Here is a 23,484-nt window from a genome sequence, read left to right as displayed (position 1 = left end):
ATAGATGGGGTAACAATATAATAGTATAGACAAAGCTTCTATGAGTTCCTAAAATTTCCCTAAATATGGTCTATAGGTTATTAGGAGCATTTACCAGGTATAAAAAGGGGGAGGGAATTGTAGGTAAAAAAATGTATGAACTACTAGATCAAGTAAAGTTTTTACAAACTTTATTTTATGCAGAATTTCCATAAACCTCAAGATTCAGACAATGTTGAGAATTCCAAGTATGAATCCTGGGATGCACTTTCTACATTTACTCAATATATCTTTTTCCAAGAATTTAATTATGAGGCCAATCTAAAGCCTTAGGCAACGAACTCCTCTAATAATTTATTATTATTGACACACTTAGGGTGAATGGAGAGAAGTCTCTCCAAATATTTTTCTGTTCACATTTTTTAATGCTGCACTATTTTTTGCTATAAATATTAGTAAAATCACAATATGATGAATCGTGTTCCTCAAAAATCCATACGGATCCCTGGTAGCTCAGAACAGAACTGTATTTGGAGATCGGGTCTTTCAAGAGGTGATCAAGTTAAAAGGAGTGTCAGAGAAGAATTAGTGATGCTGTCCCTGTAGAAGGAGGAAATCTGGACACAGACAAATGCAGAGAAAAGATCATGTGAAGACCCAGGAAGAAGACTCTGCAAGACAAGGAGAGAGGCCTCAGGAGAAAGGAATCCTGCCCAGCCTTAGTGAGAACCGAGAATAGGAGAGAATAGGAGAGTTCACTTCCTCTGGTGATTGATCATTCATTACAAGGAAGCCAGAAATACGTTTTGTGCATATATGTATGATGCATAAGGTAGCATATGAATACCAGACTTTTCTCCTCCAGGACATGGAAGAATGCACTGGTGGTGAGCGGGCCACCCAGATGGTGGCCCTCCTGGGGGAGGGAGACTGGCACTGCTGGGTTCATTCCTTTCCTTGGCCCCAGGGCTGGAACATTCACAGTGCAGCGGTGTCTGGGTTCCTGAGCGGCTCTTGCCTTACCTCGCCATTAGTGTTCTCCTCCTCAGCAAGCTGTCTGTTCACCACACGCTCTCTGATGGAGCCGCTCGTGGGTGCACTAGTTTGGAACTGGTCTCCACGGCGGTAGGGCCCTTCAGGAGCAGGGAGCTCCAGGTCCTGGGTTACTGTGGCCTCTGTCGCCTCCTTTTGAAGTGACAGACTTTGCTTCTTTTTCAGGGCGCTCAGCTCCTTCATGGTCATCTCGAGTTTTATTCTGAGTTGTCTTCCTTCCTCCCGAGCGCTGTTCCTTTCCGCTCGCACTTTACTCCATTTTTCTCTCCAGTTGGCGGTGCAGTCTGACCACCAGCGCATGGTCTTTTCCATCTGTGCGGCTCTGGCCTTGACCTCCTCAAGTTCCCGCCGGCGAAGTTCTTCACAAATATCCCATTTGTTGGTGTTGAACGGAGGAGCACGAAACTCATAGGCTGCAGGAGACTGTAGCCCACAAGGTGGCATGCAGGACCCGCAGGTGTCCCTAGGGCAGGGGGCAGGAGCTTCCCTGTCCCAGCGTGGTTTGACTGACGACTGTTGCATCTGGAAGATTTGGGTTTCCTCAATTAATCGATGAATGGAATCTAAGTTCATATTTGTTTTTCAAGGCCTAAGAAAAGACAGGACATAATTACACATTTGAATTTTCATTGTTATTGTTGGATCAAGCCCTATATTGAGAAAACAAATAGAAAAAAAAAAGCATCTTTTCAATATTGCATATTTTCTCTTCCAGTACAACTAAAATCATAGAATTCATGCATTTGTAGTTGCAACATTGTCCATCAAAAAAAAAAAAAAAAACTGTAATATTTGTTGTCTACTAAACTACACAATAGGCCCCTTTGCCCCTGCTAACTAAACCCCAATTTGTTGAAGTTGAATAAAAATTTAATTCTTCTCTGTGTGGAAAAGTCCTTATCCCAGCCCCAGAGGAGAAATATTGGTTAGCCTCCTTCTCTGACGATCTCCACCTTGGGGACTCTTCACTGACAGGCAGGTGACATCTACTGAGAAGAGCACATCAATATGAGAAGCTCTCGCTGCTCTGCTTTCTTCCTACCTGAACAAGGACATAGTTTGGAAAGCATGGGTGACATTAAAATTGGGGGAAAAAACAGGTGAAGAGAGACATTTAATGTCTGAGCTGATGCTTGAAGCCTAAGATGATACCTTTAATTTCTCTGCCAAATGAAAAGGATTATCTCTATTGATTTAAGCTGTGACAGTTGACTGTTGCTTACAGTCAGAAGCATATCTACCTGATATAAAAATTAATTTCCTCCTATGGTAAACATTGTCATAAGCTCTAAGAAAAAAAATATTGTGAGTAAGATGTGGCCCTTGTCCTGAAAGTTTTGCAGTCTAGTGACTGACATAAATACATACAAATTTAAAATATATAATTTGCACTATAAATGTATTTATTTTTCAATTGCTTTTTGGTATGTATTTGTCTATTCGGCGCTAGATTTTGGGGGTATGTTCAAGGTGTAATTCTAGTCATGATGATCCCCTACAAATGAAGATGTTTCACCAAATAGATAACACTAAAAAGTCATTTCAAAGCTTTGTAAAGGAATAAAAACAAATTTTCTATATAAATACCAAATGACAAATTAATTTGTAAATATGTATCATTTTAACAACATGTACCTATTACTTTATCTAATAGAGCTACAATGAAAATATAAAACAGGCACGGTGGTGCCTGCCTGTAATCCCAGCAGCTGGGAGGGTGAGGCAGCAGGATGGTGAGTTCAAAGCCAGCCTCAGCGAAAACCAGGCATTAGGCAACTCAGTGAGACTCTGTCTCTAAATAAAATACAAAATAGGACTGGGGATGTGACTCAATGGTAGAATGCCCCTCAGTTCAATCCCTGGTAACCCCCCCACCCCCGCTAAAAAGAAAGAAAATATGTTAAATGACATCTTTTCTTTAAAATAATTGCTTAATACATGAATTTTCAAATTAATAAAGTTTCATGGTTATATAAGGTTACCAATTTTTGTTATTTTTATTCTCAGATGATATCCTGGTGTAAATAATCTTAGATGACTTTTTATGTGCATGATATTAATTCCTCTCACTCTTTTTTTCATTTGCTTTTATATAGTTACAGATCATAAACCACCTCCTTGTGACCCATCTATTTAATAACTGAATAAGCTTTATTATACCAATTCACTTATAAAATAAACCTTTATTCATTAAAAAAATTACATATTTTTAAAAGACTATACAATATTAAGACCATAATTAAATAGCTTTATAATACTTAAGTTAATTACTATAATATTAAAATAAATTTGTATTAACTTTTATTTATTGGGGAAGAAAGGCACATTTTAGCAAGTGTTCTACAGTGATGCCAAACCAATTCACTCCTTATTGTAGTACTTATTATAATAATATTGATTCATGGTTGTAATTACTGTAAATATTGGCATCTGTCCATCGTGTTTGAATTAGGGCTGATTGGAGTAATTGTTCCTTACATTTACTATAATCCAGCAGGCAATAATAATACAACTGGCCAAACTTTTCCAGTAATTATTAAATCAAGAGCAATATCAAAAAACAAAAGAAATTCTTGATTGGAGATACACACACACACACATACACACACACAGACACACATATATTTAATTACATTTTCTTTTGGTTGAAATTCCAAACTGAACACAGAGAATTTAATTCAGCATATTAAACAAGTTTATCCTTGCCATTTTTCAAAATAAATCAATATCATAAAATTCTAATGTCCTTAAAATGTCGCATTAACTTTTATTTCACTAGTATTTTGAAGACTCCATAATTGGATTCTGGTACAATCAGATCTTTCCTACCAATTAACTCTGTATTTTGTCCACATCTGACTAAATAAAAATGAGTCTGGTTTAATCCTTCAGTTCTTGAACTTAAATAGTATTTCCTGTTCTAAAGAATTTCTCAAGCAAAGATGACTTGCTTGAGGTGGAGATATTTAATACCTCTGTGGGTTCATTTAAGTAATCATCTTCCCTATACATATGCATACATCCTCTGTGGTTTATTCAAGATAGCTGCAAAAGTATTTGCCAGTGGTTGTAGCACAAGGTCTTTGATGTAAGAGAAAACATTTTAATGTTATTGACTTTGATTTCTTATACTGATTTCTGCATTTAAAAAAAACGCTCAATCAGGCTACCATGATTACTGCAAATATTTTCATATAGTACATAATCAAATAAATAAGATGTGATAGGAATATTAAATGCAGAGTTTATTCAGTATTACTAAACATTATATTTCTGGCCAAAGAAGAGCTTAATGTATAAGATGGTGGGATCCTGAGGATTTTGGTTCTCATCCTGACTCTTCCACATTTTCAAGAGAAGGTCTTGGACAGATGGCATAAACTGCCTTTGACTCTATTCTTATTTGTAAAAGGAGACAGTCAGCACGTATTCAATAGGACCGCATTCTTTTGACTGCTGAATGGAAATTCACCTGCAGATTGGCTCACTCACCCTTCTCTCTCCAAGGAAAGGTAATAATTTATCTTTATTCATTTATTTATTTATTTATTTGCGGTACTGGGGATTGAACCCAGGGCCTTGTGTTTGTGAGGCAAGCACTCTACCAACTGAGCTACATCCCCAGTCCTAATAATTTCTCTCAGTACTTTAGGTAGGAGTCATTAGTACTGGACTATTAGAACTGCTACTGGACTATTGTGACATTTGATTTTTTTAGTTTATCTGTGTTGAAAGGAAATAGGGTCTTAAAAACAGGAGAGCATAAGGAAAAAATGAGACTTGAAAAAGTGCTCTGAATTTCATGTAACAAAAGCGCCTGCCTCCCCTTGTCAAAATCTACAGCTTCAAAGCATCCTCCATTTTCCCTACGGTGCCATGATATCCGTTTTAGGTATTTTTATGCTAAAGTATCTCTTATCAAATCACACCACCATTAGTCTGCTGATGCTTACATTGTCCTTTGAGTTCACTCAGTTTCCTCATCACAGCTAAAAGGAAATGCCACCAGCTCCTCCTCTTTGTCATTCCAACCTCCATGTGCGTGTTGCAGCCACCTGACCTGCCTTCCTTGCAGGCCTCCCCTGGGTTCTTCTGTGTGCCATCTGGTTGCTACGCAGGGGGCGCACCTGCCTCTCCATGGCACCCCTTTCCCGGCCTCTCTCCCTCCAGGTAGCAGCTTCTGCTTGACAGCTGATGGGACCATAATCCCATGCCCTAGAGCTCTCAGAGGCCCAAGTCCCACAGGAAAGTCTACAGTGGGCCTCCTCTGTGATAGCGGCTTCCGCCATCCTGGGACACTGCTAATAACCATAAACAAGAAATAAAACACTCACGGATTTTAGCTAAGTCTTTGAAAACAACAAATAATGTATTTTGATCCAAAATGTCTCTATTTACTTAGTGAAGTCTCTCCCAAGTGACATTTTATGTATTTTCTGAAGAATGAAGTGGAGCAGAAAGAAAAGCCATTTGGGCAGAAGTTACATTACCATGGCAGAGCAAAATAGCATCCAAAGGGATTTTTGTTGTATTATTTACAGTTATTGCTTTCCCTTAACTTACAGGAAATGCATTCTAATGAAACCTTTCTCATATTTGTTTTTCTTAAGAAAGAGGGGACCTCTCATGCATGCACAACAATAGCAAAAGCCATAGCGATGAGAGAACAGATTAATGCAGATTTAAAACACAAGGCTAATGGAAAGATTGCAATTGTAGGTATGAGGCCATATACTCTGACTAACAGAGAAAAAGGAAGAATCAGTTTCTGATCTATGAGCAAACATCGTATTATAAAGTGTGACCTGTCAAACACACACCTGTGACTTGTATAAAAGCATATACATTTTGTATGGATTAAAAACATAAAAGTGATGTATTCTGGGGATGCTTTGCAAGGGAACACTGAATGCAAAATGTGAAGGTTGCAGTTGTGACAACTGAGAGGAACTGTTAAGAGTGACCGGCCACAGACAACTGCTGCAAGGCAGCTCCGGTTCCGCTCATGGTTAGATGTTATACTTAAAAAAGTCTTCACACCATGGCAAATTACATGGACAATTAGTGTCTGTGGTTATTGTTGCAAATGAGAGACTTTTGGATTGTATAGAGGCAGGAAAACTTACACAAAAGAGGCAACCAAAGAATGTAAATTAAATTTGATAATTATTTAATGCTTAGATATTTTCCTTTCCAAAAGCATGGTATTACAAAATAAAGACAAACACAGTAAAACATGCATATTCATGGTTTCCAAGAGTCACAATTAAATTATAAATTGCCTGGTCTGTTCATAGAGCTTAACTTTACCATGAAGAATTGACCTGGGACTCACACAATGAGCCCCACCTTTTATTACTTTGATTCATTGCTTTCTCTATCCCTGTTTTCTTACGGTTACCCACTGTTGTGGCAACATTGCTTCAAATCAACATTCGCCTTTTATTTTGGCCAAGGTTTACAATAAAAATTATCTTAAGAAAAAAACGGTGAGAAGAATGTTTTTTTTATAATATTCATTGATTAAAAATTAACTATTTCTTTTAAAATAAGCTATTTCAGAATAATTTTTCCATATGATGATGTTCCTCTTTCCTATGCTTCAAGAAATGACAAATTATATACAAATAATAACCCTGTAAGTCAGAGACAGAAAGTGACCAGTTCAATCACTCTGGAATACAAATAAAGGAATAAAGAGAGATTCCAAAGTCCACAAGCCATTTGATAAGGTGTAGATGTATCATTTCTAATGAATCTTAGGAAAATACAATTTCTGTTTCCTGGAAGGTGGATCATCTTGAACCCTATATAGTACTTTTCCTGTGAAGTACAAATTTATGCTCAATTTAAATTTTCTTGGTGGATACATTATTTAACTACTCTTATTTAGCACTCAGAGTGTGCCAAATGAGGTTTTTTAAAAATCTGTTTTAAAGTATTCCTGAAATTTCTCACCAATGTACAAATTTTGAGACATAAATATTTGAGTTTAGCAGCTTAACTACATATATATATATATATATATATATATATATATATATACTGTGTATGTGTGTGTGTGTGTGTGTGTGTGTGTATGTCACATGACATCTAAACTACTTATTATCAATTTATATGGAAACCTGTCACAGGTTGAATTCTCCAGTATTTTTTAACATTTATGATTTATATTCTTCTCAAGGTTTTGGTGAACAAAATCACAAACTATTGCAATTTTAATATACAATATAATCCAACTTAACAGTGCCAAATAACCAGTCAAAATATTCCTTAACATCTTAAGCCCAAAAATGAAGTTAATATTAGCTTTACTGAAACTAGAGAGCTCTACCAAGTCTTTTTTAAATACATATGAATACCTTTAGCATAATTTCCAGGTGGCTAAAAGATCACATGCACTATGGAAAGTAAAGCTACACACGTCTAGCAGTGTCAAAACTTCTACCACTGTTCAAAGTTGGACAGTTGACTCTGTCTCTGGAATTTGCCTCATACCACAAAGCCTGTCTTATATGACCTCCACAGATTAAAGATGACTATATAACTGCTTTCATGAATTTCAGTAAAAAAGTACTGAAAATAAAAGCACATAGCAGACAACTTGAAATTATAATTATGAATTTGTATCATGAGAGTGGATCACAGGATCAAATAATTCCTAGCATAGTTCCACTACAAACAAGGTGATGCTAAAATGCTATGTATGTTTTCCAAAACAGGACTTTTATTTATTTATTTTTTTAATTTTTGAAATTTAAACACTTCTTATTTGTTAAAATTATAGATTTCTAAAATATTGAATTCATCACATTTTCAGTATTGGTGTATATTTCTCAAGATTCCAGTGAAAAAAATCATGACTTTCCTATGCATTTCTTAAGTGAAACTCCCACGCCATTTACACCATTCACACTTTATCTTAAAGAACGTATGAGGTTAAGTCAGAAGTTCTTCATGGATCTGGTCACACTTTGTAGTGAACAGGAGGCTTTTCTCTGTGTCAGTATGATTCAGTAACATTTTCTCACACCCATCTGCTGGAGTGTGCACAGCCTCCAAACTACTCTGTTAGATGACCAGAAAGTTTTCTCAGGCTTGATAATGAATTTTGGTGAATGTGGTCCAAATGACTGTCATATTTATCTTTGGAAAGCAGTTACAAATTTTTCAATAAGTAAAATTTATTCTTAACGTCTGTTTCATTTTCCCAACAGTACATTCTTTGCACTAATAATCCAAACTGGATAAATGTATACCACATCAAAGAGCTAAAAGAAAAACATGGACTCAGAGCAGAAATTGTAGAATATATTTAGACTTTCATGTACTATACCTATGCATATTTCCAAATACTTGTTTTTTTTTTTTTTTTCTTACTCTGCTTTCTACAAAGAAAATATGTGTGTGTGTTTGTTGGCTAATTTTTATTTCTTATGTATAATGTGAAATTTAATTTTAAGCATAAGCAATAATGACTATATTGATACCAGAGAATAAAATTTACCTGTTTAAAATAGAAATCATATAGGAATTAAAAGCATTTTTAAAAGCCCAGTTGCATAAAATCACTTCAAATGCTATATGGAACATTCAAGAAAGATGGGTTGATGTAAGTTATTTTTAGACAAGATAGAGACCAGATTTAAGCAACCAATACTAGGATTCAAGAATAGGGAAGCCAGGAAAGCATTATTTCCAAAATACCACCAAGAAGTCATGTAAGATTGTCATTTCTGCCTGCATGGTTGAGTAAAGCAACATTTTAAAAATTATAAAAGTTAACTTTTAACTTATTTATTCTGTATATTCATTGAACGGTACTATTATAGACCATCTTTAAGTTTAGTTAACAAGCAAAAGACAGCCCTACAAATAATTAGCTCATATTGTAAAGTGAGGTACTAGTTTCCTGTGTCTGTTGCAGCAAATTATCATAAACTTAGCATTTTAAAACAGCAGATATTGCCTGGCTTGGTGGCGCAAATCTGTAATCCCAGCCATTCAGGAGGCTGAGGGAGGACATGGCAAATTCAAAGCCAGTTTCAGTAAAAGCGAGGAGCTAAGCAACTCAATGAGACCCTGTCTGTAAATAAAATAAAAAATAAGGTTGGGGGTGTGGCTCAAAGGTTGGGGGTGTGGCTCAGTAGCCGAGTGCCTCTGAGTTCAATCCCCGGTATCAAAAACAAAACCAAAAACAAAATGATACAAAAACAAAAACAACAACAAAAAAAACAGTAGCTATTTATTAGCATACAGTTCTGAAGGTCAGAAGCTTGCTGGGCTAAAGTAAAGAGGGTGAGGGCTGGCATTCCTAGGGCCCTAAGGAGCCAATCCCTCTCTCAGTTTCTCAAGGTCACCTGCATCCTTTGGCACAGACTCCCTCCTCACGTCACTCCCACCTTGTCCTGTCTCCCAGTGCTGCCCCTGGTCTTCCTCTCTTCTAAGGACCCTGAATAAGCGCCCACCCAGGTAACCCAGAATAATCATCCAGCCCCAAATGCTCAACCAACACTTCTGCAAAATCTCTTTCACCCTGTGAGGTAACTTATTCTGACTTCTGGAGAGAGAGGATGTGAACATTTTGGGAGTGCCATTATGCGACCTTCTACGGGTGACACAGGAAAGACATTGAACTATGAAACCACGTAGATATGGTTCAAATTCTTGCTTTGCCATTCAGCATCACAGTGACTTCATTCATTCATTACCTCATGTTTTTCTGTGTATAAAATACTAATACCATGAGGATATGACATCAGTAGATCTCTGAGGTGGTTGTTTCAAGGGTATGATGTGAATGCTGCACAGCAGCTAAGGAGCTGAGGATAGCTTCCTTCAGTATACCAAGTGGCTGCATCAGTGCAAACCTTCCCCACCAAACAATGCCCCATTTCTCTGCTCCTATGATGAAAGAGCCAAGTTATCCAATGTGCTGTTCATTTCCCCTGTTCTTCCTCACAACCCAGTCTCTTGACACACTTCAGCTGAAAATCTCTATACACTATTCCATGGAAATCCTACTTGTCAAGAAAACAAATTACCTCAATATTTCCAAATCAAATATTCACCTCGTTTTTATCCTGGCCTGACTTGACCTCAGCATTATTGAAAACAGTTGAAAATTCCTTCTGTCTTCAAACAGAAGGAATTGTCTCTCACTTTCCTTTTTACAACTGTTCCCTGATGGTCCTGTCTCCCGCTTCTTGGCCTCATTTGTTTCTTCTACTGCTCATCCCTCGATGTGGAAGAGTCCAAAGTTGATACCTTAGTCGACTGCTAAATTCACGTCTTCAGCCCTTTCGATTCACCTATTGTAGTATTTTCTTGATATCTCCTCTCAAATAAGGTCAAGTATCACTATGTCCAGTTTAATATTGACCCAAGTACACTCTTGCTCCAACCCTCTACAAATTCATTTTTCCTTTTTAAACCCCATAAAAATGGCACCCCTAACCGTCCAACAGCTCATGTCAAAAGCCAGTTTCTCTCTCACCACATTCAGTCAGCACTTTGTTATTTCATTCCTCCAAATTACTTCCTAGGTCCACACATTTACTTCTTGCATTACTGCTTCTATCCAGTGGAGAAACAGTGGGAGAAACCTCCTCTCCCAACAGAAACTATAGAAATGACTACTGACTGCTCTCTCTAGTTCTCATGGCACCTAAAGAACCTTTTCTCAAATTTTAATAAGATTTCTTATACGCCAGTGGTAATCATGTAGAGGTAATAAATATGGCAAATGTGGTGATCATTTCACAATATGTCTCTGTGTGCGTCTATATATATATTTACATACACATCGTATTATATATATCAAAATATCAAGTAGCATATTTTAAAAATATATGTGTATGTAAACTTACACCATGATGTATGTGTTAACCTGTTTTTAAAGTGCAAATGCATTAAGAGGTGAGCATGTAAAAAGAATTAATTAACTCCCTATTTAAAACCTCAATGCCTCCCTGTTGTTACAGTGAAAAGTGGAAACTTTTAACCACAGCCTCAGTCCCCGTGAATGGCATCAGCCTTACCTCCTGACCTCAGTTCCTACCCCTCCATACCTTCCTCACCTGGCTCCAGGTATGCTGCTTTCTTCTGGTTCTTCAAACCCACAACCTTCGTTCCTGCCTCAGAGACCTGTGGCTGGAATACTCTTCCCTTGAAATCTTGGATCTTTGTTTCTTTCTACTCACTCTGGTCTCAGTCCACCTGTCTATCTCAGAAGACATGCCTAACTATTCTGCTACTTATCTTTTCTTACTAGCTGCTACTACTCTCATACCATATCACAAAGTTGGTAATGGTTTAATGGTTAATGGTTTACCTTTTATTTGTCCCCCTACTATGTTGTGAGAACACAGACTTGTCGAATATTATAACATTGCAATTTCCATGCCTCCAGAGTTGCATGGAATATATTAGGAGCTCAGCACATATTTGTTAAATTTATAAATTAATATTAGTGAAACAACTAAGGGAGTCCTAAGGATAATACAAATGATGTAAATGCCTGCTGATAAACTGTTTTTTACTAAGTATTTATTAGTCCTATGTCAATACTCATAAGTATTGATTGCTTAAAATCATTATTCATGTTAACATCCACAAAAATTATTTTGAGAGTTTTTTTTTTTTTTTTTTAATCACATTGAACAAAGGAAGAAATTCACTCAGGAAATTTGACCTCTTATTCAAGTCTCAACTAGTTAATGATGAAGAAAGATTGAAATCAAACTTGTTGACCCACAGTGTTGTAATTGCTATGCTTTTTCCAAATCTAGAATGTGAGAAATAGCATCATTTATTAAGTGCAGAATAAGAGTTCTGCTATCTTAGGGTGGAAGCAAAAGGAAAGAGATGATTGTTCCAATTCACTTAGGGGAAGAAGAATAGTGGTCAAAACATCTTCATAGATTTCAGTAATCAACGTGTAGCCATGTAAACTAAGGCCCAAAGGGATCAAATCATATGAAGTGCTCAGAATGTAATAATGATAATGTTCTTGTTAACTTTCACTTCTGAGGGCAGACATGGTGCAGCCTGGCTGGGGCAGAAAAGTGACCTAACCTGCCCTTCTGTATGAGTTTTTATAACTACTGCTGTTTTTTTTTTAATAAAAGCCCACAAACTTGGTGTTTTCAAATAGCACAAATTATTTATTCAGAAATCGGGATATCCAAAATCTACAGTGGAGTCACAAGGCAGTGCTGTGCTGGAGTCTCCAGGGGAAAATTAGTTTTCTTGCTTTTCCCCACTTCTAGATGCTTCCCACATCCCTCGGAGCCTGGCCCCTTCTTCCTCCATCCTTCTTGTCTGTGGTGTACAGTCCTCTCTCCCTTTGTGGTTTATACCGGAACCACCAAGATAATCTAAGAATTTACCCTTTCCCTGTCCTGAGTAGTTAAATGATTTTTTTTTTCAGTTTTATAACTTCGACAATCAGTTGTTAGTTGTCATTCACATTCACTGCCTGTAGTTTTAAAGATGGTCACAGGGACATAGGTTACCACAGTTCAGAAATTGTTGTTAATCTATATCATCAGTACATATCTGGACAACTGCTGTGGATGTACGAAGAATACGTCCTACTCCACTGGCCCAGGACACTCAGTTGAGCTTGGTTATTGGTGTGCACAATGGAGGTCCCCTTGCTTTTGGTAGATTTCTAGGAGTGCTTGAGGAGCACACTTCTTGAAGTCCACCACATGGATATCTTTGTGAATGGAGGTGGTGTTTTCTTTGGTCATGGTGGACAGCTCTCTTCTGGCTACTCTGCTTTGCTGGAGTCATGCTGCCAGGCTCAGGTTGGAAAGGAAGAATGGAAAGAATTGCAGAACAGGGAAAACAGCAGTCCCAGAATATTTGAAAGTTCAGAGGCATTGGCATGAAAATAGACATGAAGACAAAGGAATAGAATAGAAGACACAGACAGACCCACATGGATACTGTCATCTGACATGGGCAAAGGTGCCAAAAGCATAGGTTGGAAAAAATCTAACCTTCTTAAAAAGAAAACTGGATATCCATAGGTAGAAGAATGAAACCAGATCCCTTTCTGTCACCTGGCACAAAAGTCAATTCAAAGTGAATCAAAAACCTAGGAACCAGATCAGAAACCCTGCAGATATTCAAAGAAAATATAGGGTCAACATGCCAATATATTGGCACAGGCACCCATGTCCTTAACGAGATTTCTATAGCTCAAGAAATTAAACCAAGAAACAGTAACTGGATTGACTTTGAACTAAAACACTTCTTCATAGCCAAAGAAACAAGTTAGAGCTTGAAGAGAGAGCCTGAAGAACTGGAGAAAGTCTTTCCACCTGTCCCCCTTTATGTGTTAATATCCAAAACACATAAAGAACTCAAACAACTTAGCAAATAACCCAATTAATAAATGGGCAAATGAACTAAAGAAACACTTCTCAAAAGAAATAAAAGTTTTCAATAAATATATGAAAAAAAAAATGTTCTGCCTCTCTAGCAATCAGGAAAATGCAAATGAAAACTACACTGAGATTTTATCTCATTCCAAACAGAATGGAAATTATCAAGAATACAAATAATAATAAATATTGGTGACAATATGCAGAAAAGGTAATCTCTTGTATTGTTGGTGGTTCTGTATTTAGTACAACCACTCTGGAAAGCAGTATAGAGATTTCTCAAAAAAGTAGAAATGGAAACACCATATGCTCCAGCTATCCCTCTCCTTTATATATCCAAAAGATCTAAAATCAGCATACCAGAGGGATGCAGCCACATCACTGTTGATAGCAGTACAATTCACATTAGCCAAGCTACGAAACTAACCTAGGTGCTTGTCAACAGACAAATGGATAAAGAAAATGTGGTATATATATATGTACACAACAGAGTTTTACTCAGTCATATAGAAGAATGAAATTATGGCATTTGCTTGTAAGTGCATTTCATGCTTAGTAAAATAAGCCAGACTCAGAAAAGCAAGAGTCAAATTTTTCTCTCATTTGTGGAAGCTGGACCAAAATAAGGAAAAGAAAAAGAAAAAGATTTGAGGAAGGGAAATCTCATGAAAATAGAAGAGAGCTCAGCAGAGAAAGGGATTGAGGGAAAGGGAGCAGGGACAGGAAAAGGGAGGAATGGTAGAATTAATCTGACCAAGTTTCCTATGTACATACATGAAATATCACAGTGAATTTCACCTTTATGTGTATTCATAATAAACTAATTTTTAAAAAACTATAAATAAATAGAAGAGAGACCAGTTGAGTAGAGAAAAGGGAAGAGGAGCTGGGGAAAGGGAAATACTGGGGACTGAACTGGAGAAAATTATATTCCATGAACATATGGCCGTGTCAAAATGAACCCCACTATTATTTATAACTATAATGAACCAATAAAAAGAATAGTATGAAAAAAATCACACTGTGTCCATGTATAAAGACACAGAGATTGATCAAATTATATCATGTGCATCCACAAATATGGCATAGTAAATCCCACTACTATGTATAGTTAAAATGCACCAATAAAAAATTTACAAAAGGCTAAAATGTGAACAGTAGAATTTCAAACATCAACCTAGAGATGTATTAACTCTTAAAATTTGTTTTGTACATTTTTAATGAGTTTAAAAGTTCATTTTGCATGATGAAAAATAAATTATTTTATATTAGGCAAGTATAGGTTCCTGGACAATATCAGAAACATAATAACTGCCAGCAATGCAGATGACTTCAGATCTTTGAAAAGTTCAGAACTATTGCTACTGTACCAAGTTGTTTCTTCAGTAAATATTCAAATTGAGTATCAGTAGCCTGAACCAATACCACACACAGCGTGAGGTCTCACGAACGCTTAACTTGGAGCGAAGACCAAGGGACAGAGTTTAACTTCAACCCGTCGTTTCATCCAGTAAGGCTACAGAGTTCAGCAGCCAAGGCCACCTCTTTTTATATTTCTTGTGCAAAGACCAGATGGATTGGATAAAGAAGAAAGCAGTGGCACACACCCTCCATGTACTAGTCTGACATTCTTGGCTTCAGAACAAGGTACTCTTGGAGTTCAGATTTCCTTCATGAGCATAACATTAAATCACTTTTCAAAACAGAAAAGCAGAGGAATTAAAGTTACCACACCATGAAAGTGCTTTCCCAGACCACATCAAACAATATATACCACATGTACCCATGTGTTTAAATACCTTTGTATATTTATGTATACACACACACACACACTCTACATATACATATATATGTATAACTGAATTGTATATAATTTTAATATTTTAAGTAGATTAAACTACATGTTTGTGCATACTTATGAACGTCTGCGGTGCTTGGGGAAAATGATACTTCTATGTCAAATTACATTTCTGTTTAGTCTGTATGAACTACAATTATATAGGAGCAAAGACTTGTAAAGTCATAGTTATTTCCAATATATTTTGGTTACACATTCCTGTATTTTATCATTTCCCAGGCTCATAGCATGCTAATTAAAAGCTCTTATTTTAAAAAAAAAATTGTAGTGACTGCATAGATACTTAAGTTATCAATGAATTTTCATTTCGTTACAGAGAATAAGCTGAATGATAATCATTAAGATGACAAGATTATTTTTTACCTCCAAATCATGCATGCTTAGTAAGCATGGGTTATACCATGATAGGAAAAAAAAATCCTGTGTATTTTTCCCATGCAGTATTGGGGAGTGAACAGAAGGCCCCCCATATAGGAGGCAAGAACTGGACCACAGAGCTACATCCCCCATCCCGAATAAGTCTTTGTTTGGTTTTTGCCTCACTGAGTATTGAACCCAAGGTACTCTGCTGCAAAGCTACCTCTCCAGCCATTTTTATTTTTTATTTTGAGACAGGGTCTCATTAAAGTGTCCAATCTGGCCTCAATTTTACAATCTTCTTTCCCAGCCTCCTATCCACTGGGGTTTGAGGCATGTGTCACCACATCCACTTTAGAACCAATTTTTTAAGGAGTGGACAACTAGAACTTTCTTGACAAATCTGGTCAAGTAGATGCAAATATGCTGTTGAAGTAATTCATTAAATAGTTACTCATTAAATAATAAATAGTAGGCAAAAAATTTAATAGACTACTGATAATACTAACATTTTTCCATAAAATATTCATACAAGTTAATAGGAAAATGTATTGACTTTGGGTTAACATTAATCAGAATCATCATTGCTATCTTTTAATGCCATTGAATAACCTTCAACATAACGATTAATTTATGACATTTAGATTCAGAATGAGAAGACATCTCAGTACAGTTCAGAATCTACATATTGTGTATGTTGAGTTCCAAATGGAAGCTTTTGGTTTGTGACTTAGTATAATCTTGCCAAAAGACCCCTGCAAGAAGAGGCTCAACAGAGTTTTAGACATCAAATACACGGCTGGGTGAAAACCCTTTTTAAATTATAAGCACATGGATGGAATTCCCTTTAAATTACTAGTGAGTCTAAACCTTCAGGGTTTCTACACCACCATACATCTGAAAAGTTACTTAGGGAATGGATCAACCAAAGACAGATGAGAATCCATTCTGACCTGGAGTACACTGAGCTTCCCTTCCATTATTGAAACATTTGAAACATTGAAACATTTCAACATTTCCATTATTGAAAAATTAAATTCCATCTTTACTATGTTCTTTTGCAACAGTCATGAAACTAAATATTAGATAGTTGAGATACTTCAGTTTGTTTTCTGTTCCGGAGCAAGAAAAACAGAAATCAGAAAACCCCAAATAAGAGAGCTATATGTATGTTTAAAAAAATGCAGCTCTTTGATTATTTAACCGGTGCTTTCTCTCTTAAACATAGTGATCTTGTCCAAGTAAATATGGTTTAGACTGATAGGCACTGCATAGTATGTAACTGGAAGGAGACAAATGAGAGCATTTGAATGCTTGAATTCACTGCCCACTCAATATTATTTTTATATTGTCCTCAAGACAATATTTTAAAAAATTGGTTTATGAATTTGTACTAAGTAATAATCTAAACAAGATATTAAGGTCAGAAGGAAATATCAGAGAGTATTTTAGCTATTTAATTTTTAAAGCAGTTATGATTATAGTTTTAAAAAATGGAAAGTTTCAGAGCGCTCCTTTGTGGAGTTTGGAACTGCAACTTTCTTCTATATACTGATATCTAACGTGTAGTGTATTTTTAAATACATAAAAATATAAATATATATTCTTTGTACATATAACCACTCCAGTGACAATCCAGATTTTAATAGAACTTAAGGTTGAAATATATTTGCAAACAAAACAGTGAACAAATGGAGTTTGGGTGACCTGTGAGAATCATTTGAAGGATCGTAGGTGACAGTGAGACTGGATTCTGGGTACTGCGAAGCAACCGTGTGCGGAGAGTTCTGCATGATGGTAAGGCGCGGCAGCGCACTGGAATGAGTAATCCGGGATAAAAGAGGCTAGGCCAAATGTGAACCCACTGCAATTCTTTTTTTTTGTTTTTGTTTTTTTTTTTTTGTTTGTTTGTTTGTTTTTGCATTCTTTTTTTTATTTTTTTATTTTTTTTATTGTAAACAAATGGGATACATGTTGTTTCTCTGTACATGGCGCAAAGGCATACCATTTGTGTAATCATAAATTTACATAGAGTAATGTTGTTTGATTCATTCTGCTATTTTTTCTGAAACCTCTGAGAGATAGGAACATTCCCCGGAAGGCTGCTCTGGGGTCGGCACTGCCCCGACACTGGGTGTGAGGCACTGTGTCCTGGCGCAGTCCCACACCTAGGGGAAGGTTCCGCACGCACTCAGGGTATGTGGACTCCCAGCGACCACCATGTATTTAGGAACTGTGTTGTTCTGTGTGTGTTTTATAAGCAAATTTTTGCCCAGTATATTTTTTCCCCTTCTTTTATGGGTGGTGGTTGACAATGCTAATAGATAGTTGAAGGAAGTTAGTTACTTGTTGAAGTTCTTATTAATAGTACATAGCTTGCTCGTATTTTTATTTATTTTGTTTTATTCACTTGCTGACATCTGACTTTTAATGAGTATGTTAAGGATATTATGGTATTAATTGATACTTTGGAACTCAAGTCTTCCTTTTTATTGTTTATTTATTTGTTTTCTGTTTCTTATGCGTGTATTTCTTCCTCCTCCTCCTTCTCTTCTTCTTCTTTGCTGTCATGATTGTCTTCTTTTCTGCCCTGTTTGTTACTTGACCATTTTTAAATCCACTTGCCTGATGTTTTGAGTATATTGCTTTGTCCAGGTTTCATAATGGTTGTCTAGAAATTAAAATATGCAAATGTGACATAGAGCGCAGGGTGGAAAACCTACTCTGTTTAGGCCCTTTCACCTCCTTAAATACCTCCTTGGGTATATGATGGTCTTAATTCTTATTTAAATCATCAGATATGATTTGTAAAACCAATGAGGAGAAAGAGTTTCTCTCATAAGTCGGATTTCCACTACTTAGTTGTTCTTCCCTGTTTTCTGACGCTCCAAGAAATCTTCACTCCTTTTCTTTCTATCCAAAGGATTTCCTCTGGCCAGTCTTTGGGGTAGGTCTGCTAATGGTAGCCTCTGTCAGTTTCTTTCATCTGATGTCTTTGCTTCTGTTCCTGAAGCACAGTTTCACCAGGCTTGAAGTTCACACTGTATGGTTCCTTTCCCTCAGACCTTGAAGACGCTCCACCTCCTGCAGCGTCCATGGCTCCAGGTGAGGATCATTGTTGACTACCAAAACCTACCTTCCTCTTGGCAATGCCAAGAATCAAAGAAAGCCAAGAAAATCTTTACAAAACAGCAGAGTTGGAAGGAAATAAGATAAAGTTAGAAAGAAATAAGTTAACACTACCATAGTTAAGACAATATGATACTGGCAAAAAAAAGACGAACAGGCTAATAAAAGAGAATTCAAAATATACACACACATCTTCTTGAGTCTGATTTATGATCATTAAATATGAAAATAATTTTTCCCATTTTAACAAAAAAGTGCCAGTTCAACAATACATTCATATAGAACTAACCATTGCATCACAGTATATAAAAATAATCTGTTCAGTTAAGTGCCAGTCAGGAGCAGTGGATACTCCTGTATTCCCACAACTGGAGGCTGAGGCAGGAGGATCTCAAGTTTGAATCCAGTCTCAGAAACTTAGCAAGCTGCTGTCTCACAATAAAAAATAAGAAATAAAAAATTTTATTATAGGGAATATCATTCCCTATTAGAGTTCCCAGGGTTCAATCCCCTGTACCACAAGACAAAAATAAAGTGCTCACTTAAATGCGTAAGACAAAACAATAAAGCTTCTATAAGTTAATTGAGAAAAATCACTCATGACATTACAGTAAGCAGATTTTCTAAACAGGATACGAAACATTAACCACAAAGTAAAATATTTGTAAATTTGTTAAACTGTGTTTAACCTAAGATTTTCTGTTTATGAAAAGAGATTATCAACAGAATAAAAATGCAAAACAACCTCACTGGAAAAGGTATTAGCCATTCATGGAATTACTTAGAACTCATGAAGTTAGGAATTGACAAGAAAAAGTTAAGGACATGATTTCTGAACAACATGCTACAGACTTGAAAATACATTTTGTGAAAGACAATATTCGTGTAGTCAGTGAGCATGTGGAATATTCTTATGCCATCTGTTACTAAGGAAATGCAAATCAAAACCACAATGGAAAACCACAGCCACAAGAGCTAGTCTAGCAGCATTATTCCTAATAGCTCAAAATTGAATATATTCATTGTCTGTGAACTAAAAATGATCACATAAATGTTGCCATAGTCATGTGATACCACAGTCATGTGACTATTACATAACACAAATCAATGCACTGTTGTCACAGGGAAGAATTTCACAAACACAATGCCAAGTTTAAAAAGCTGGCACAAAATAATGCATCCTGCATATTTACATTTATAATGAGCCCCAAAGGAGGCACAGTACTCATGATTGAGGTTAGAGTTTCCCACTGCAAGTGGTAACAATGAGGAGGTGGCATGGAGGGGACTTCTGACCAGGCTCTGCTACCTGAGCTGGGTGGTGGTTTCATGACTGCTCTCTGTCAAAAATCCATGAGCTCTGTGTTTTGACTTAGTAACTTTAATGAATTCACCAACGTTGAATCTCAACATTGAGATCATCAGAAAGCAGACAAGTGCCAGAAAATATCTTTACAATTACTTTCTCCATCCAGACCCCAGCTGTGAGGGTGCCTCCAGGTGAGGCCGGAGAGATGTCTTAAAGAGCATCGTCACAGCATGGTAAGAGGAGCTCCCGAGAAGATGCAGACAGACCACGGAGCAGCACCCACCGAGCCTCTGCTGAGGGGAGAGGATTAAGGAGTAAGGACTTCTCAGACACCCGGCAGGAAGAAGAGTCTGGCAACAGAGACTGGGTCCACTTAGCTCCCACTCCTCAGCAAACTACTTCAGCTCTGCCTGAAAGGAGATATGCTCCTTCAGAGAGCTGTACTGGGCAAACTGTGGATCTAATGAGGTCTACTAAAAGAGTGGAGTTTATTATGGAAGTTCTGAGTGGTCATAAAATGCAAAATTTCTCCAATAAATTTACTTAATTCCAGTAAAAGGATGATGAGATTTGTATGTATAATACATATGTACAAGTAGTACATAATATATATTTACAAATAATATGATATACATTGTAAGTATAAATTTCATCATTCTCTTCATCGGAATTAAATGAATATATATCAAAAAATTAGAATTTTAGCTCTTTTCTAATTGTGTCTCTTTAATACAAAGAAGCATGTCATAATATACTAATCCATTCATGTTTAATTATACAAGCACCCAAATTAAGTTCTCCAGATAGGTCCGTGTCTTGTGAAATGAATACTCATTAAAATAATTATGTCCATATTATCAGAATTTCATTCTTAAATATACATCCTTTAGTAGAAGCAAGGCATGAATATCAGCAAACCGATGATTTGTACAACCTTTGTGAATTTCAGGACAAAGCAATCAACTGTCCTGCGGTTTTCCACTTACAAACACACAACAGAGGTCATTTCTTAATACCCTTATGTAGACTCACAGCTATTATTCTTGCATTCACAAAAATGTTCAATTTAAACAGGTTAGCAGAAAGATTATCTGGGCCTGCTTCAACGTACTGAGCAAGAACTACACAAAGATAATTCGACTTGAAAAAATAAAGAAAACACACCCACTTCCTCCACCTTTAAACACTATTTCCATTTCAAAAAGTTAGGACACACAAAAACAGAATTCTGATAATTATTTTGCTATTCAAATGCTAAAATTAAAATGGAAAGGCAAAATGTAACTGATATTATAAAAAATTTAATTTCAATTTTGAGTTCCTCTTGCTCATTATGCTTATGAAAGCCAAATCTATTTATAAATGTCTAATAATCCTTGGCAGCATAAAATATCTTCAGAGTCCCAAGTGTCCCATGGAATTCTGATGCATAAATCTAGGGGGGAAAAAATTCAACTTTATTTTATGTTTTAAGATAATCTGTATTATTTCAGATCAAAAGAATTCTCGGACCAATTTAATCATGTGAACCAAGTATTTTATAAAGATATAAATAAACTTAATTTTAAAATTTAAAAACACATTTAACATTTTATACAGTTATTTCTCCTTTTTGGGGGGAGAGGGGCTAAACAGTCACAGAGTTAAGTAGTGGGCTGGCTTGGGACTCTTCCGGCTCTATGCAACTGACTGCTTTCTCTCTCCCAGAATGTAAAACATCAGCACAGTCCAGAGCATCGTGCTCATCGTAGCAAGAGTTAGTTTGAACATAGCATTTAATCTCTTATTTTATTAGATATTAAGTCAGCCAAGCTGATCCTTCCCCCACACAATGCTGCTTTTAGTCATTATCGCTGTTTGACAGCTGTTGATCGCTCTTCAAGAGAAACTTTCTACAAGCTCCTTTGTTTCCCCGAATCATCAAAGGGAGTGGGAAGAAAGCAAGAGTGAAAAGGGACCACCTTTATGCAGGTGTGAGACACGGGAGAAGTTAACCTGTCCTGTTCTGGAGGATCATGGCTGTGTCTCACACACACACACACACACACACAGAGTTCACATACTCCAGGCACAACGTGGACATTCGATGAATGGTAGCTGTCATTATTTTATGGCTCTTTTCACCATATGTATTCCCTTTCTGTACAGGATGAATTTGTGGCTGAAATTAAAAATCAGAATATAAAGCCAACGGGCAGACATTTCTGATTACTAATACCACATCTTCAATAAAGAACAATGTGTTTTATTTTCCGCTTTTTCTTTGGACAGTTAAAAAAAATCTGCTACAATGAAATCGGGGGAAATGAGATTAAGAGAATTTAGAAAACAAAATGTTTAAAGATAAAACAATGAACAGGATGTAGGAATGTAAACAATTCCACTTCCAGATTATCTAGTTATGGGAACAGTGAAATGATAAACTGAAGTAAACAACCAAAGTGGATTTACCCTTGGTTCCTGTCCAGATAGAAAGTGTGCTTTGCAAAGCCCTTGTGGAGAGAGGCAAGCGACTCCCTTAGGCTGTCCTGTCGGTCGCCAGCCCTCAGCTCACACTTGGAGTAATCAGGTACATGGTCCAGACTGAAAGAAAGAGGCCTGGTGCTGCAGAGTCGGGGAATGAGGGTAGTGCATGAGCTTGAAAACAAAACCTGTCACGTGTGTGTGAGAGCGGGAGTGCCTGTGTATGTAAAGGGTGGTGGTCATGGGACAAATCACAGAGCAACACTGTGTCTTGGTGGTTTGTTTCTCTGGTCCTGGGTCCTCGTTAATTGTTATTCTGGACTTATGACACTGCGTAATAATTTTTTTCATTAAAAAAATTATTAATTTGTTCTAATTAGTTGTACCTGACAGTAGAATGCATTTATACATTTTGATAGATAATACATAAATGAAGTGTACTTTCTCATTTTTCTCATTGTACATATTATAGGATCACATTGGTCATGCAGTCATACGTGTACATGAGGTAATCACTGTTTCACTCTACTATCCTTCCCACCCCCACACCCCTCCTTTTCCTCCCTTCACTCCCCGCTACCTAATATAAAGTAACTCTATTCTTCCCTATCTACGCACTCCACCATTGTGATTTAGCATCTGCATAACAGAGAAAACATTTGGCCTTTGGTTTTTTGGGTTTGTCTTATTTCACTTAGTATGATATTCTTCAACCCCATCCATTTACCAGCAAACACCATAATTTCATTCTTCTTTAAAGCTGAGTAATATTCCATCGTGTGTGTGTATATGTGTATGTATGTGTGTGTGTGTGTGTATATATATATATATATATATATATATATCACATTTTCTTTATCCATTCATCTATTGAAGGGCACCTGGGTTGCTTCCACAGTAAGCTAAAGTGAGTTGAGCTGCTATAAACATTGTGAGTTGAG

The 23,484-nt window shown here is 36.6% G+C and overlaps 1 protein-coding gene across 1 annotated transcript in view; it reads right to left on the bottom strand.

Annotated features, from left to right (window-relative positions):
• The window catches only part of CCDC102B (coiled-coil domain containing 102B), a gene marked incomplete at its 3' end in the record, with an annotated part of 142,637 nt that overhangs the window by 105,490 nt on the left and 13,663 nt on the right, over positions 1-23,484 (bottom strand). Inside the window, exon 2 of the mRNA XM_079108399.1 lies at positions 1,003-1,621. Within this exon, the coding sequence (XP_078964525.1) occupies positions 1,003-1,605 (603 nt within the window). The 5' untranslated portion in view covers positions 1,606-1,621. The remainder of the gene's footprint in view (positions 1-1,002; positions 1,622-23,484) is intronic.

The sequence above is a fragment of the Sciurus vulgaris genome (assembly GCF_902686455.1).
Source record: "Sciurus vulgaris genome assembly, chromosome: 13".
In the NCBI taxonomy this organism is placed as follows: Eukaryota; Metazoa; Chordata; class Mammalia; order Rodentia; family Sciuridae; genus Sciurus; species Sciurus vulgaris.
This window is presented reverse-complemented; position numbering and strand designations above follow the sequence as displayed.